The sequence below is a fragment of the Atta colombica genome, unplaced genomic scaffold, assembly GCF_001594045.1.
Source record: "Atta colombica isolate Treedump-2 unplaced genomic scaffold, Acol1.0 scaffold166, whole genome shotgun sequence".
Lineage (NCBI taxonomy): Eukaryota > Metazoa > Arthropoda > Insecta > Hymenoptera > Formicidae > Atta > Atta colombica.
In genome coordinates, this window is record NW_017259257.1 from 656,860 (window position 1) to 676,016 (window position 19,157).

The 19,157-nt window shown below is 33.6% G+C and overlaps 2 protein-coding genes across 2 annotated transcripts in view; both read left to right on the forward strand.

Moving 5' to 3' along the window:
- The first annotated feature begins 823 nt into the window (after nucleotides 1-823).
- On the forward strand, nucleotides 824-4,314 carry LOC108686215. Its single transcript, XM_018191378.1, has 4 exons — nucleotides 824-898; nucleotides 3,573-3,695; nucleotides 4,041-4,142; nucleotides 4,237-4,314. The coding sequence occupies exons 1-4, from the start codon at nucleotides 824-826 to the stop codon at nucleotides 4,312-4,314; spliced, it is 378 nt and encodes a 125-aa protein (XP_018046867.1).
- A 3,135-nt stretch (nucleotides 4,315-7,449) lies between these two features.
- LOC108686245 (zinc finger CCCH domain-containing protein 13) overlaps nucleotides 7,450-19,157 on the forward strand; it is a 21,817-nt gene continuing 10,109 nt past the window's right edge. The window contains exons 1-2 of the mRNA XM_018191445.1: nucleotides 7,450-7,644; nucleotides 16,865-16,911. Of these exons, the coding sequence (XP_018046934.1) occupies nucleotides 16,872-16,911 (40 nt within the window). The 5' untranslated portion in view covers nucleotides 7,450-7,644; nucleotides 16,865-16,871. The remainder of the gene's footprint in view (nucleotides 7,645-16,864; nucleotides 16,912-19,157) is intronic.

Consider the following 19,157-nt stretch of genomic DNA (forward strand, 5'->3'; position numbering starts at 1 on the left):
TTAATATGTTCATAAGATGATACAACAAAAAAAGAATTTCAGCTAAAAGTTTCTTCTTGTTTTACACGATAAAAAAATTAAGCTCTAAATAAAATTTTATGAAAGTTTGGTAAATTTCTATAAAGATTCTGATGTAAAATAAATAAGAAATAAGAGATAAAAAATAAATGGATAGTTACAACTATTCTTCTATTTTTAGGGAGACAGAAAGAAGAGCAGAGTATCAATGGTTCAAGTACGACGATTACGAATATTTTCACGGGTGTTAGAGCACAAGACGATTGCATAAGAGAAGAATCTGCTGCACCACAGAAGAACATCCCTCCTTCCACCGCCCTGGGATCTTCTCTTTCTCCGTTCGTCTGATGTGGGAGCCCCAAGAAAGAGAGACTCTCAAGAATCCCCCCTTTTGTCTAAAGCCATATATATACCACCACCTCGTAGAACAATCCTTTAAGAAAGATACTTTGGAAGTAGCATCGCCTTAAAGCAAATCGAATAAGTGCGGTACACGAAAAACTAAAAAGACAGAGAACACGGAAAGATAAATGATCACCACGCACTACGACACTGCGGACTAAGGGGATCAGATTTTTCGGAAAGGCAAGCACATCACTTAATCCTCTATCTTTTTTTTTTTACTAATTTTTATTATTTTTCAATACTCAAAAATAATTTGCATAAAACACTTTAAAATTATATAATAATAAAATTAACAAAATGAATATTTCTGAATTTAATTTTATTTCTACAAAAATATTTTTATATACTTTCAATTAATTAATTTATCAATATTATTGTAATTAAATTTTCAATTCTCTAGATGATTTCGAGGTACCAGATAATCATCTGTGCTCTTTTGCTTTTTGGCGCGGTTTTATTCTATGAAACAATGGCGGTAAGTTAAAATTCGTGATAGTCTTCCGATCTTCTCACAAATCGTTTCTCAAAACTTATAAATAATACTGTAGTTGTTAAAAAAAGTTTACGAATCAATCAGAAAAATTATCTTCGTTGCATAACGATTGCGCAATATGTATGACGTGATGGTGGGAGAAATATTTCGTAAATACTTCATTTTTACAAAATCTAGCACGATATATTAAAATTATCATTTTCATCGTCGCTTCTCACGATGTATCGCGTAACAATAACAGCGAGTGAACCGTACCTGCACGCATCATCTTTCTCTTAAGGTGGTAACATGAAGTAATTAATTAACCATCTTACACGAACATGTTCTCTCGTCCGCATACGAAGCGCCTAGTTAGACGAAGTCTATTCTGAATCAATTTAAATTCTAAGTGTAATTCATGAATAATTCCAGAATGCCAAAAAATAAACGTGTCATGATTTCGATATTACATTACAAAAGTAAGAAATCTCTAAAAAGAAAACTAACATGATTAATTAGCCGCGTTGCGTTTTTCTTATTTTAATTTAAAAATATTCAACATTATATAATATTAAAAAATATTTACATTTATATAATAAAATATTATAAAATATTACAAAATATTATATTAATTAATTTTAATGAAGAAAAGAAAACAATGCATAAACATTTGGAATCGTCGCGTCCGATCGTGCAATTAGCAGCTAGAAGACATATTTCACCGGAAATGATGAACGCGAAACCGATGAAAATCGGGATAGAGAATAATAAGCCGAGAAATAAAACGCAGCTTCAATGCCACGAAGCTAACAAACGGAAAGATAAGACACTTAATTAATTTATGCAATGTCTGCATTATCCTGCTTCGACTAATGCATCTTTCACCACATTATTCTGTAATAATTCATTTTTTGTACACATAAAATTCATTCATAATTTTTTTTATACATATGTATATCGGAATATATTTAGTCTATCAAATTATCTTCTTCTTTGAATTATATTATAAAATAATTTTATTATGTTTATAGTTACATACATTTTCCTTGAACAAACGATGACGATTACAAAATTTATGTAAAATTTATATTTTATGTGTATACTTTAATTTTTTTGTCATTTTAACACAAGATGAATATATAAGAAAATTATTAGAAAATTATTAGAAAATAATACAGACATTATGTTAAAATTAATGTTAAAAATGTAACATTTTGATAATAATTTGGAAATAAATTGTGGAAGCTTATTTCTTCAATAAAATTAACATTTATAATATATTAAATTAATATATATATTCATCTTTTATTCATCTTAGAATTTTGTTTTAAAATTACATTAGTTTTTTATATTATTTGGACACTAGCTGGAATTGTTATTTTATTACCAAGAAAAGTTAAATATTAAAAATGAAAACAAAATATTCAAATATCACATTATTAATATTTATTGTATACTATATACACACACACATATATATATATATCACGTTATATTAAATTAACATTCAGGCTAAAAATTTAACATAAAAATTTTAACAAGGACAAATTTTAGCACAAATAAAAAAGTTTCTTACTATGTATGTATGCATGATGGATTTGCTTAAACTTTGACACATGTCATTCCTTGGAAGTAAAAGTGCAACGTAACTAGGTGAATCACCTTTTCGGTGTCGGCTTTCTTACCACGCATTGGAGTCACCAGTTAGATTCGGCGCGTGGAGAAGGAAAAGATCATACATCTGCATACGTACACGTGAAATCGTAAACAAGAGATCGTATACAAAGCCATGGAGATGTGCATCCGTTAGGGAGGAACAATGTAACCTGACTTCCGGTCAAACATTGGCACGTGTACGCACTGAACGGTTTCGAGTCGATGCGTTGTGTCGCAACTGCTTCTTTATTTTTTCTCATTTTGACTGATGGCCACTTACGAAAACAATTCTCATCACGTTCTATTTCTAGTCTCAAAATAAAGGATCGGAAAGCATTGATGTATTAATGTTGTTAAATAATATCAATTAATTTAACGTTGAAAAAAATTGATAATTTCAATGTTGTTCTAATATATTTTAATAGTTTAATTAATTAAAATGATTGAACAAATAATAATTTATTTACAAATAATATAAAATAAATGAGCAATTTTTATAATTTAGAACATAATTAAAAGGATACTTTCATATAATCGCAGCGTTTCTTTGCATACAATAATTAATATAAAGAAATGAATTATGAAATTTATTGACATAAGTTAATTAAGGCCAAATATATGTGCTCGTATTAAAGAGAGAGGAAGTCCGATTTGCAGTATATATGGTATATATATATATATATATATCCACATTCATTCCATATTCTATTGTCGAGATGATATATGTCGAAACGTATTGTTATTGTTCCAACAGAACAATAACAGTAACTCATAGTATGCTCCTCCAAGTTCCACTGTTTTTGCTAATTGTTTTTATGCAATCGCCGAGATTTACAATGCAAATTAGAATGTCCCACATACAGTGTGTAATAATTATGTAATCACTTCGAAAACTCGTAATAAATCATTACAAGAAAGGATTCATTTTACCAAGGGAACCGATTTGTGAGCGAATTGGTAACATCTGTTGAAAAACGATAGTTATCTATGTATAATATACATAATTATTTATGCGTTGCAGCAAGTGGATGGTTACACACCTGGCGTAGACTATCCAATTTACAATTCGGTGCCGTTCGGACTTGCGTTTACCTGTGGAGGAAAGTTACCTGGATACTATGCTGATCCCGAGGCCAGATGTCAGGTGCGTCCATATGGTCACCGAATAAACTCTCATTTCAATATTTCCAGATTATTTAAATGCAGTTTCATATACTTAATAAGATTCCGTTGATCTCTTTAAAATATCCATTAAAGAAGAAAATTAAAATATTTTAAACAAATAACCTGCAGATTATTTTATAAGAATATACAAAATATTAGTCGAATATTATTTAGAGAAAAACATAAATTTATGCTTTATTTATTTTAAAATATTGGAGAAGCACTTGAGTTAAGTTGTAAAATTAAATTGGAAAATTTATTGTGAGATAATAATTTTTAAAAATATAAGATTAATATTTTATTTTTTTTTATTTTTATATTCAAGGTGTGGCATTGGTGCTTGCCAAATGGACGTCAGTTCAGTTTCCTTTGCCCAAATGGTACAGTGTTTAGTCAAACTACTCGCGTTTGTGACTGGTGGTTTAAGGTATTTAAACCATTTAATATACATGGAATTTATAAATGCATACAATTATCTTGAACTAATTTCGATTCTCTTTTAATTAATATTAATATTGCAGGTCGATTGTAATGATTCACCGAGACTTTACGGCAACAACGATGAACTTTACAGAGATGTGAATGGAAATAAAATCTAACAACTCCTATATTTTTTATAAATAATTGTATGTATATTAATAAACTTTTTTATATATAAGCTTTTCTCGCGAACGCGTAACACCATTGAAATTATAATTCGACTCATGTAAAGGAAGGTGAAAGTAATACGCGAATCCCTAGTTTGCCGATGCAGGAAAGTAACAGAGATGTCTATTTTATTTATCGCTGTTAAATAAAATAGAGTTTGCGAAAAAGATTAACATTTTTTTTGTGATTCTAAATTGAAAGATTATATTTTCACGAAACTAAAAAAAGTTTCGTTTTTAATATGTTTCTAGTGCTATATTTTGCATGAAATTTCCGAAAAGTGTTCATCAAAATATATATTGCAAAAAGAAATCGTAAATTAAAAAATACAAATTTCTTCTAACAGAGGAATTAATTGAAAAATTGTCGCGACCGAAGAAACTCTGCTGTCTGCGACAAGAGCGTTAAATTAAACTCATGTCCAACAATTTCTTGGCATGATTGGACAATAGAAAGTGAGAGCTCGTTGTGGCTGACCAGCCGAACCCCACCCTTTTCTCTATCTTTCTCTCTTAGACACTAGTACCGATGTTACAATTTTAGGTTTACTGTTTGCGTATCTCATTACTCGGAACACTCATAGCGTTTTAGCATCTTTCATAATTTCAACCTCTTGATCCAGGAATATGCTTGGTTTTATAGCTCATCACGCAATCATTTTATTCGAATATTTCTGAAGATCATTAAATTATTAAATTGTCAATGTAGCTTTTATTGTCATCGATTCATTAGATTTGATTACAGATTCTTCCGCATAAAAATGCATTTTTACATAAAATCCCAAGGATAACGCGATCAAAGACTATTATTCCGTTAAATGCAAGAGATCTTAACATCGGCGGTAGTAAAAGTGACAGGAGAATTGATCGACTTCTACTTTTAATGCACTATTTGCGATGTCTCCGGTCGGTTGTACTCTGATATAAACTGAGAAGATCGGAAAATTGTAAATTAAAATATTAAATTAAAACTCAATAGGATGCAACAAGATTTATATCGATGTAAAATAATTGGAGCGTGGAAAGCGCGCAGTTATGTTTGTCGAAGATAGTGTGCTCTCGTATTAAATAAATCAAATTAAATTATAAAAATCATTAAGGACAACAACCTTTCCACAAGCGATACAAAAAACACCAAACCTGATTTTATGTACTTTGACCTTCCGCGCGAAGAAAGCCTATGATTGCAAATAAGTATAGTAGCGAATCGTAATTCGAGCAAAAAGAGGAAAATGGAAAAAACGAAGAATGAGAAGCATCGTCCTTGGTGGCCAGTGATAGAGGAAGAAAGGACTCTTTGATTTCTCGAGTGGCCAAGAAAGCATGGACTTCGTACAAACTTGTGACAGGAGGCTAGACATTCCTTTCTGTAGCGAACAGAATTTTCGTTCGGCTTCGCAAATTATTGATGAAATTTCTAAATCTTTCAAGAAGAAACTTCACAGATTGAAGTCAGCTCAGTGTTCGTAATTTATTTGATTCTAGTAATTAGCAACTAAGGCAATTATATCTGCTCGGTTGACAGCAAAATTTATAGAAATTTCATTTCTAGTTTATCTTTAAAAGATGAGAAACAGTAAACATTAAAGTATCAGAATTTTTTCCCCTTTAATTAGAATAAATCATATGTACACTATCTGAATATAAGTATTTCAAGATAAATTAACAAGATAAATTATCGATTAGACTTTGTGTATTATAATACAAATGCAATGAATCTTTTGCCTGTAATGTCGAGAATATAACAATTCTTACATACAACCACTTTATAACGGTTATTACGTTCCTGAGGAAATCTTCACACCTGTATTGTAGATGACATATTGCTATTTTCTTTAAATGTCATTCGTCAATAAGTAGCATGCAAATTCTGCGTGTTTAATGACATTAACGGTGCTTTAATCGCGCAATTGTCGCCTGGAGATCCGGTTACTCCCTTTAGTATCGGCAATGCTATCCACTTGATCCGCGACCCTGAAGGTAATTTATTGAAAACTCGATGATGATCGTACGTGATGTCTCCGTATAGGGGGGAGGATTACGAAAGATTCGCCACGGAGGAAAACCAGCTTCCTACATTTCATCAGGATTTGCCGCGATGTCGCGACGCGCAGAATCATTACTGCTTGGAAACATCCCCGAGGCATACGTGTCGCCTACGACTATTCCCAGCATCCTTTGTCAAGATATTAACGCCCGACGTTCCACTTTCACTCGGCTCTTCTGATTGATCTCTCATACGTATCCTTCGTGGTATGCACGCTAGATTTCAGGTCAGTGACAGATGACGAAGGGACTGGCGACGGATATTGAATACCCTGAAGGCAATGAGAGACCTTTGATAGAATGACCTTTCCCTATTCTTTAAATACAACACAAAGCAAACGTGACAATAGGTGTCGAATACAAATGCCATAAAAATTTAACTATTCATTTAATCGATTTCATCCACTTCTATCTGTCATCTAATCGCGATTGGATCGTCCACGAAGCTCGAGCACCAGCAATACCTAACGCGCCACCCATAATTGTCAAGAATTATCAATTGAAATCAAACAAATCGCGACTATATATAATCATTCACATATGTCAGTCTCGTTGTAATTACACGTCTGGGTGGTTCATTGCAAAGTATAGCTGTGGATCGATCTGATGACTATTGCAGGCTGAAAGCAAATATCACGATTGCGTGCTGCCGCACGCAGCAATGACCTTAACAGCATCGATATCGAACCTGGGCTACGAGCACGAGAGTGTCTCGTTCTGTCAGGTGGCGACGCAGGTGTCTTTCTACGTGCCGTGCCTGCTCGCCAAGTCTCTCTCTCATGCCTTTCTCTCCCAGTCTCTAGGTCTTTAAGCTTCCAGTAGAATTACGCCTATGCCCGGTCAGGCCCCGAAGACGCCAATGCACCGCTCGACTCCCTCCTCCAGCCTCATCGTCGGTCGTAGAAAGCTCTCAACCTGACGATGGTGGTCGGAGCGCAACGCTCCTGCTGGTGGCTTTTCCACTTCCATCGCGCAGTCTTCTGACCGGACCGGACGCGATCTCGCCCTGCACCCGCTCGAAAAATTTGTCGTCTCGTCTTCGCGGTCCCACCGAAAAATCGCACGGCGGGCATTTTCCGGGCGCACGTCACTGTTAGTTTCGTTCGACGAGGTGCTCGTACCTCTCATTCGTAATCGTACGGTATTTTGTGAATTTGCATTTCAAGTGCCAGTCGATGTGAGGACGGTGGGTTTCATGAGGGATTAGCGAAAAACGAGCGGAGCCGAGAGAGACAGGTTTGATTGCCTTTTCATCTGTTTGCGTTGTGCGCTCCGAATTATGTTCTCCATTCTCGCTGGAGCTGCGTAATCGAGAAGACCGAAATGGTTCTGAAAAATACGGATTTTAATTTTTTTTATTTCGGAGTAAGGCTCTCGCTTGATTTTGCGAAATTTTCATAACGTTAAACGTTTTCATAACGTTGTTTGTACAAAACGTTTATACCTATCTTATAGTGAAACGCACTATGTACCTATATGTTTTATTAATTTCCAGCGTTATATTGGATACTTGTGCGCTCCTCGAAAGCAAAGAAAGCGAAGCGACATTTCGTCGAATTTAATGAAATTTGTTACCTCACCGACCCTAATTACAGTATTTATTTGGAAGGAGCTCTCAACTCCAGCCTGCAGTCAAAATATCATTGTTCTCTTGCGACAGTTCATGCACGTCTGAGATAGCTTTAAAAAAAAAGTTTCGAGGTATTCATTACTCTAAAAATGCACCTTCATTATTTATCAGTTATACAAATAAAGTGCATAATAAACTGCCACAAAGTATAAATAATGTGCGGCTGATGGTTCAGATTCATCTGAGTGAATAGAGAAAAGGATCTATAAAAATGAGGAGCATTAAAGCGAGTCGCTTTGAAGACTGCAATAAAGACAGGACTTTCGCTACTTGTCGCATCCTGTGCGCCTTCCTGCCCCGTCTCGTCGTTTTTTGCATCTCGATAGCAATGACAACGAGAGCAAACTGGTTTTATCACTGAATTTTGCCATGTCCGATCACTCTCCATGAACACGTTTCCGCTCGAACGAGTCGGCGCGAAATCGAAAGGGTCGCGCGAAATTCCACTCAAAACAGCGCGCGATAACGCAATTTTCTTTGCGTAATGTTTTCCAACTCAAGTAGTCGAGCGAATATCGTTCCAGCGAAGTCACGAATTTCTAATCTGCTCGTCGGGAATCGCGAGTATAACGAGAAGAGAGTTTGTTCGGCTCAAAGACGTATACTCGGTCGCCGCACACGCATGCATCCTCCACACACATCACAACGACACGTACGCATCGAGTACGCACGCTCGCTCCTTGAATCTTATTCCCGCTGAAAACTTTCGTCGGTCTTACTGTAATTTATTCATTTTACCAGCAGGAAATAAATCATATCCTGCAATGCAACTGCGAGAAAAAAAGTTTTCGTTCGAAAAAGAACTCTGACAAGATATGTAAGTAGGTAAATAGTAGAGCGAAATAATTATTTAATTATTTAATTAATTAGCTAATTTGTAATCCCCTCTTCTATTTCTCATGTATGTTAATACATTAATTATTGTAGTTTCTCGCCGTCTGTCTGAGAAAATTTTGACCTGATATAATAGCTTCATCGATTTATAGAATAAAACATTTCTCGAACGCCTTAACTTTCAATCGAATCACGATAGCATTCGCATTCGTTGCGTTTTTATTGTAAATTTATCTAAATCAAGAATTCTCATCTCATACAGTCGACACTACTTCATCGATTAGGCGGAATAAGTTTTCCGTAACCTCGAATGGTATCCCAATCGACCGTTCTCTCTCTCTCTCTCTCTCTCTCTCTCTCTCTCTCTCTCTCTCTCTCTCCCCCTGTCTCTTTTTACCTGTGTAATTCATCGCCTCCGTCCAATGCGTTCTAATGCGTCCACGTTCACTTTCAATCGGTGGATTCCGCGAGGCGATTGTACACACGTTTGAAAGTGAATTTAATTTACGTGAGAAGCGCGTTAGACGCGACACGCCTTTACAGCTTCTCTTAATGAAATTCGACCTTTTTTTTCCAATTCCATTTATTCATAATTTGATTCTATGGTTTAAAACATCGCGGCGTACAGTTTCACTGCTCCTCTTACAAAGCGAAAGAATCTATTCTTTTCGAAGAATGTTGTTAATAATTGCAATAACATAGTTTGTTTTACACTAACTTATTTTGTTATTGTATACTAGTTCAAAACGTATCCCATATCGCATGAAATATGGGTGAGTTTTTTAATTCATCGATTGATCAATCGATGAATCGATGAAAAACTCGTCCCATTTTAAAACTATTTCCAAAATATTTCATTGCAGGATTTAAAATATTCAGAAATTTTTCGTGAAATATTTTTGAAATATAAATATTATGCTAAGAAATCAAAGTTTTTAAAATATTCTTTTTTTTGCAATATTTATATAATATTTTGCAATATTTATAAAATATTTTTGTAAAATATTTTAAAAATACTTACAAAATATTTTTGAAATATTTTATTGAACAATTTTTTTAAAAATGATAGTCATATAAATATTTCATGCTGTGTAGAATCCTTCGAAAAAGAACAAACTATTAAGACGTTAGAAATCATCGGTATCTCAATCGATCTTCTAACAGTTCCAACGTTCATCATGATTATTCAATTTATATCGATTCCCTCGATTTCTACAAGAACCACAGGGTATCTCATATGTTTTCTGAACGGGCCAGCAATACCGCAATATGCGTAAGAATTTTCGCCGCGCGCAAACTTCGTTGTTACATAATTAAAAAAGTTTCGTAATCAAGCGGCCCGCGCGACCGGCCCATTTTCTCGGCGGTTTGGTGCAACATAACGTGCAGCAGCAACCGCGACAGTAGCATCGACAGACAGCACGTGCTTGCCCGTTTGTGGGTTCTTTTTCATAAACAATATTGCACTGTGCCACGACGTTACGACATAATCCACGTTCGTCGTCGCGGGCAAGCGCGAGCGCGAGTGGTCGGCTTTCTCCCGATACGCCGGCGGAAAAATAAACGAACGACTTCGCCATAATCGAACGCCAGGATAGCCTTACTGCCGATCAGTGTGATCTTGCGATGATAAAGCGAGAAAAAGTCCGTTTTCGATCGGTAATTAATGAATGGCTGGATCCGCAATGGAGGAGCATGACGATTGACATGGGAAACACTTTTATTGTATTCGTAAAAAATGCGCTTGGGAAAAGTGAAGCCACAATAAAATAACTTCTATTTTGATCACTGCAGTAATTATTGAAGTACGCTTCAATTGGAAATAATTACACAGGAGATACGCTTACGAGCGGGGATAAATAAAATTTTAATCACCACGATGGCGTTAAAATCCTTAACTATTCGGGGATATACGGGGTGTACGGTAACTGTTACTTTATTATCTTGTACCCGCCGGCACATCTCGCTGTAAATAACCTCTCGGAGGATAATCGCATTTACGGAAAGGAAAATTAATAAGTGAGAAAATAGCCCGGGTGAAGCCATATGAGCTCGAGTAATGTGTATATAATACGTATCCCCGAGTAGCATACAAATAAGAATAACGGTGCAATAAGTACCGTTAATTTTTATGAAGCAAAAAATCGTTATAAAGTCATTATACTGTTTAGACGTGGATTTATTTCATGTATTTAAGCTGAACATTTTATCAATTTTCAGATACACCCAGATAGCAGACGACATTAATAGAACGTATATAAATTTTAAAAATATTCGTACATTATTAAAATGTTCTATAAACATTTTTAGAAGTTTGGGAATATTTCGATTTACTCTCGCTTTTAGAAAAATGATTTTTATCATATAAACAATTTAAGATATTTCTTCTATGATTCATTTCTCAAATTTCTATGATATTACATCCGATTTTCAAAAAGATCAAAATGATTAGTTGCATTAATAATTTTTACTTATTAAGTGTTCAGCAAAAATTACTATAATTAATACAATTATTAATCAATCGTTTTAATTTTTTTTAAATCGGATGTAATATTATGTCATAGAAATTTTAAAAGTAAATCGTACGTGCAACAAATATCTTAATTGTTTGATAGAATTAGATTTCCAACGCTCGCCCGAGGACAAAAAAATCGAAATTTTGATCATCAACACTTTCATAGTAAGATAACCAGACGATGGTGGCGATCATGTCAACGAGTAAAAAGTATGTCACACGTCCTTCATGCGACGTTGCGAGAGTCTACTTCCGATAAATACTCATTTATTTTGCAAGTTGAATTTCGTGATCGACAAAAATAATGAAATAATTTATTACCGTATAGTAGGAAGATGTATGTTCATAATTAACGCAACAATGGATCGTTTAAAGTACCTTGATGTTGAGTTACGTACAAATACATTGAAGAAACTGTAGAAAACGATAAACTACATTGTATGTCTTATACAATAAAATTTATAGTGCGGTAGGAAGCGTCCGTAAAATATCTCTTATATGGACCCCCGTCGGACCCTCATTGTGCTCTCCTCTCTAACGAACAATCGTTCGCACGGAATAGGAAGAGTAGGAAGACGATGGCGGCGCACCGACTTCACGACACATTAATCGCACTAATTATACACGAAGCACAAACCTCTTCTTAAGGGAGAAATTCGTAGGAGATGTATTCCAATTTTTCATTCTGCGTCCACTCTTAAATAATAACTTTCGAATAGTTTCGCCAGCTATCAAAATATCTATCGCGCGTTATTCGCATATTGCACTTACGTAATGAACCATACAGGGCTTTATTATGTTGATATTAATAGTCAATTCGTGGAATTGATATACATCAATAATTTTAGTAAAACTAATCGAATAAACTCACAAGATTTTTTTTCCTTAGTGACCATTATGCTGATATTATTTTTGTATATAGGAATTAATCTTACACAATAAAATGACGCGACTGATGGTTTATGGTCGAATAAATGTTATTCTCAACCAAGAGTGAAATCATTTATTCCAAAGCCGGTTCTCATGTCTCGACGAAACACTTTCTGATCGACTCGACCGAACAAATTCTGAATGTTGCTCAATGACAATTCTTAATCAAAATTAAAGTATTAGTTAAATTTCAATCAACTCATCGAAGACATGTTGTATGTGTATCGAGTTTAGAGCGCAGCAATTAATCGATAGAAATAACGGCAATTATTCTTATTATCGCTTTATTGCGCAAGCAAATAATCTACGATAAACGGTACCGATTACTTCAATTCCGTGGTCATTGGAGCGTACGTTAAACTCTGAATGCAGGTGATAGAAGCTAATTTCTGAATACCACCGTAAGCCATTTATGTGTTTCATATACTTCTTCATTAAATTTTATTTTGTCTTAAGGAAGAAGTTAGACGTATTTCCTTTACGTAAATTATTAATACACTGTTTATCGTGAATAACATAAACAGTTCCCTCGCAAAAATACACATAAATGGATTATGGAAGAATTTCTAAATTCTAATAGGAGAAATCGTTTTAGTGTTAGAACGGAAGCTTTGGGTTGTGGAAATGCGATATACTGGTGAGATATAATAATTATAATATTTTAAATAAATCATTTTTTTAAGTAGCAGAATTAAAAAGAAATATTATTAAGATGGATCACGTTTCATAGTTGCTTTAAAAAAAAATAAACAATTAGTTCTAATAAAATATTCTTATAAATCAATTCTAATCTTTCTGTCCCAATATAATTTTATTTAACATTATTATACATTTCTTTGATTTATTTCTAAATGTAATACTAATAATTTTGTTTTATAGTCTTTGCTATCTTTCCAATATTTCAAACTTCAAATCATTTTTGCATGTTCAGATGCGTTTCTATATTTAAATATGAAGTCTTTTAAATATTCGCGAAGAAAACGTTAAGATTTGCTCTATGCGTGTTTATCTCATTCAGTAGCGCAGAATTTTGTTTTGGTCGTAGCGCTCAAAAATTTCCAATGCGGCTCTGGCGTTCGTCCAAGCAAGTTCAACGTTTCATACTCCGATCAGATAATAATCTAATTTACGAAAGATTTTTTTTTTCACGCGCACGCACGATCAACAACTCTCATTGTTATTAACGTTTGTTCTGCATGCGTTTACTTTGCACAATCGTATACACTTTCTACCTACAAGGCAAACAATGCCTTGTAACTAATGCAACAAATATCCTTCCTTCGCTATGGATAGCAAGATTAAAATAGCGAGAAGCATTTTGTTCGTATCTGATTCATTGATCTAACGAATCGCAATCGGAGATCTATTTTTAAGCAGATCTGCTTTATGAAGATATAAACATTCTAGAAATACGAAATGTATCTGACTTAAGCTGCTTTTGCTCTGTTGAGAAAACAAGCAAACTATACAAAAAGTCTTTACTATATGCAAATATTTTTTAAATTTATTGCTTTAATATTTCACCAAACATACAAATTATTTACTTTTTAATTAGAAATTTAAAAAACAAAAGTCCTTAAAATTTTTTTCTCAATACCTCTTGATATTATCTTTTTCTCTCACACGTCGCTTTTTATGTAAATTTCAGCTATGAAGAAAATTATTATCATAAAGTCACACAATTAATTATATGAACATAATATACATATAATCTTATATTATTTCCATTGAATCTTAATAATGCTCGTTAATGAGAGAAAAAACAACATTGGAAAAGCGAAAACATTTTCTTGTCAGAATTTCGCAATGTGTATTCACACTTTTTTAATTAACTATTTCTCCCATTGCATTGCATTGTAGTTAATATCAATGCATAATTTTTCACGATCGCCGATTAATTCAATAATACAGTTCAGAGTGAATATTCGCATAGAACGTATGATGAAATAAAAGCTCGTTGTGTTTCGACTACATTTTTGAAAGCTATATTTTGTAATCGCATCGTAATGCTTAGTACCATTTGAAAAAGTTTGTTTATTATAATAGGAAAAAAATATATAAAAGTATATTTATAAATTATTAGAGGAAATTAATTAAAAATATCGAAAATATCAAATTTCTCTTAAAATATTATTTTTTAAAAAATAATCTCTCAATTTAAAAAATAATATAAATGTTTCTTTTCCTTTATAGCTATTTTTTTTAAATTAATATTATACCTAAGATTTTTTTATTATTCAAGTTTTAGAGAAAGAACATAAATAATTCATGAAAGATTGAAAATCTTTAAAGTATATTTTTTGTTACACTCATGAAGTTCAATTTAAGAAGGCGGATCAATTGAGTAACTCAATCAATTGGTACCAGCCATCACTTCCGGTGACCTTTAGTGGGCGTCGATGACCGTTACTTGCTGATCGTAATATAAAGTAACTAAGATAATGTTACTACTGACATATCTCACACATACCTTAATAAGAAAAATTCTGTCGAAAAATGTTTCATAAACGATAAAAATCGAAACAAATACAAATCGTACTTAGATTGTAGCTCTTATTTTTGTAATGTATAATTAATAAATTAAAGTTTTCTGTCGACATAATAATTCTCCGTCACGCATTAAAGTTATGTTTACACGATAAAATATTGCATATCTATTTATCTAATATAATGCATACATATATGTGCCACAGGAAATAGATAAATACAAGATATAAAAGAATTGAAAGAAAATAGTAAATTATATAACATGATTATGAAATGTACAGCTCCTAACATATTTTGCTGACTAAAACTTGTGTTGAATAAAAATTTATAAATTTTATTGCGATCCAGGTCTAGTTTGCACAGCTTCCGAATGAAATTGATCATTGATCTGGGGAAGACTTCCCATACTGCCTGAGAACTCATTCTTTGCGTTGTGACACAAACAAAAGGAACAATTACGAAAACTTGTGTAACTGAATAATGCAGTCTTGTATGCAGCGTGCAGGAGGTATCCTCTCTCTTTCTTTCCTACTTTTACAAAAACGATAAGAATCTGTTTGAGAACTGGAGCGCGATAGCGCGCTTAATTAATGCGAGCATGTACGGCACATTTCTGTACGGAAAACTGAGAAGAACGTAGGAATTGCGTGTATTTACATTCGAAAATCACGTGCCGTCTCTCTGCTTAATTAAAAGCGATAAGCAAGAATATTTCGCATCCTGTTGCGTATCTCACTTAGATCATCGTAATTAATTAATTTGTATTAATCAAATACCAAACATCAAATACCGTAATTTTATAATCTTATATAGTCATTGATAAACCTAATCTCAAATTGATTAAATTCGATGAGTCGAACCTCATTAATAGCTAACTGTACAAGTCGTAACAAGTGTATAATCATTATAATACATTCATGGCATGTTATTATTCAAGATCACGATTGGTAATCTAATTTGGTACTGGAAGGTTGCAAGGTTACTTTCACCAGACGAGAGGAAAAAAAGAAATAAAATCTTAAGAGCACGATGCCATTACGGTGTGTGAATTATTTATTATCGACGATGATCAAAACTTCATAAAAATCAAGGCCACCTGTTATACGAAGTGGCAATTTGTAGCAAATTTAACTCAATGTTCAATAAACTTCACAAGTAAAAGTCGTGATACACAGAATAGATACATGTGATGTGTGAGACTGAAAAATTCTAAGGCAAAGAGATTTCAACCTTCTGAGTAAGAATGCAAACTCGTTTATTATTGTAAGAACGCTGCAACTATCGCTCGCCTGATGGTTTAACATAAGTTATTAAACCAGAATATTATCACATCGTGTACCTTCTTTGAAAAATTTTACAAGTGCTCTTTAAACTATGTGCTCCGGGAGCATCGATAGGCTATGATAATTAAACATTCGCAACCGCTACTACAAAGTCACACCCGATATTACGTGATCGCGCATTTATATAACACCCGCATTATCCTTGCATTATATGGTTAGCAGTGGTGACAGCACAGAGAAAGTTCCTATCCGTTCCCATATGCTCGAGCACCTCTACAGTCTACGCGCGGTGCTAAGGCACTCCGCTTTGATTATGTTCGCCGGTGCTCAGTGCCGTGCGATTATCATTCAATAGCCCGAAGAATTCGACTAATATTTCGCAACCGTAGAAACCTCCTTGTCCTCAAAAATGCCTTGAGCGAGAAAAAAATTGACGATAAAAACATTTACAAAAATGTCGCGCAAAATCGAGAACTTTGGTATTTCGATATAAAAAAGCAATATTTTATAATTACATTTAATTTATATTAATTACTAAATTTTTAATTACTACATTTTTATTCCATATACGTTGGAATTTTATTAAAATTATTAATCTTTATAGATTATATATTAATAACATTTTAATAAAATGATAAATTAATATAATCCTTTTTTAAAATTTTATCAAAAAATCATCTTTAAAATTAAATTAATTGGAACGCAGATCAATTTACTAATTGAATAATAATTATTCCATTATAATTAATGTATAATTAATTTATTTTTTTGTTACAGTGCCAATATGCGAGAGAAACGATGGCTGCTGCTGCTCGCTCTGTATGGTAAGTTAATTTCTATAGAATCCAATGATTCTTCGTTTCTCGACGATCATGATTCCACAACACTAAACGGAGCTTAGCGGGACTTTTACTCGATTTCTACTATTTTTTGAAATCCTGTTTAACGTTCCGCAAAAGAAAGAATCTCTTCCCTTGTCCATCTCACTGTCCGTTGTGATGTCGAAGTCCTTAGTATTTTTGGACTTTCCACGGCTGCGAAGGAATGTCGAAGAGACAGTGGACGACCTTCTACACCCGAGAATTTTATATCGCACGTAAATCGAGTCTCAACGCGACTTCTCGTACAATACAAAACAGTGACTGAAACAGCCTTCCATAATAAACAAATTGAACAAGACAATACAATGAAGAGTTAAATCTATTGATATTAGATAAGACTCGGCAGCTATTTATAATATTTTAACATTTTGTGTATAGAAAAGCAATTAATTAGAAAACTAAAAAAAAAATATAAACTTTTCTTTCACATTTTGCTCTCAGTGTGAATGTTAATTAAAAGTTAATTTAAAATTTTTTCCTGAAATTTAAAAAATAGTGAATTACTTATATTAAATAGTCCATGAAAATTAAATATGCCGAGGACAAAATGGTCACTATCAACCGAGAAACGACAGATTATTCTTTAAAAATTACATCAAACACATTTGGTATTCGTATTGCGATTCATGGCTACGTGCGAATCGCAAAAATGTTTTACAGAAAAGTTGCACGAAAGAGGGATCTGTTGTGAATGACAAGAGATTTCTTTTGTCTCGTTGCGAAGCATGAAATGTGTAATCTTAAGAGTCCGAAAATTCCGGATAAGATATTTGATAGACACAAGCATTAACGTCATCTATTTTAGTGGCGACAAAATAAAGCTCAAATCCGATAAAAACAGAATTCCATGCCAAAATTGCGTTGTGACTGTTTGCTAACGCGTGCTGTGAAGTCGCTATCGACCTGTTCTCTGTCCATAATACTCATTAGAGCGGTTTGTATCAGTCACGTGCCACCGTGTGTTAACATTTGGAATGCTTTCTGACATTTTCGCCGATTGGACAACATTCAATTTGAGATCTTTAATCACATTTAAAATCATGAAATAATTTAAATTGTTATTGGCATCGTAAAACTTTTACGATAATGGGACGCTATATTAATCTTATAGTAATGAACATAACGTTAACGACTAACATCTGATCATCGTTAACATCGTACGCATCAACGTAAAACTTACACGTAAATGCGTTTCGTGTCGGATCATAATTTCTTAATGAAGATTAAGATTTCGCCAAGGCAAAAGAAGATTCCGTCACCGGCGTCACGCCCTTCGAGGGAAGAAAATGTCAGATCATTCCCATTCGATCGAAACTACGCGTCGCCAACAGACAATTGAATGAAGCAATTTGTTTATACGCCGACATAGAAATAGCGGTAACGATTTCGTCATGAAAACCGACTTATCGTATAACATTTACAAAGAGGGAGAACGCCCACGTTAACATTTCCCACAAACGGAATGCGAGCGTGTTCCCATATAATTCATTTTTTTATACAATGCCAACCCGTATGGTTGGCGGCTCTTTATCGATCGCAGCCTGGAAAAGTATGCTCCCGTTATACGATCGCTGGGCCTATAGTACATTTTCAACATCACCTTCGAGGACATCCACTTTCCGGTCCATAAGCTGCGTTTATGTTGCCGCGCAACCCTAATCGATTCAACGAAGGCATGAACAATTGTTTTTACGTATACTCTACAATCGTCTCGAAAATAACGGAAGCAAGCATATAAGAAACGTATGATCGTAAAAACAGTAATTGTAAGTCCTATAGAAATTATTAAATAGTTACCTGGCTGGCTTTTCTATATTTCAAGTTTTATTAATTAATCCAGTAATGTGTGTTAGTGGCAGAATTTATTTATAGCAATCCTTACTTTTCTCTGTCTTCGAGAAACTAAAAATCCGATACATTTTGGATTCGCAGCGTATGAATTATCGATTGCATCCATCAATAAAGATATATATATAACGTTGAAAGATAAGCCTTATATAAGAAAGTAAAACAGTTTCTGTCTTAATTCGTGCTTCACGGACTATTCATACATTGCATCTTAATTTCTCCAGTTGCTGGTTCTCAAAATAGCCTTGAACTACTTCAAAACAGTCGCAAATGTGATTTAGGAGCAAGGCTTTATGGAGCCATTAATAATTAGAGATAGTATTCATGTATATATATATATA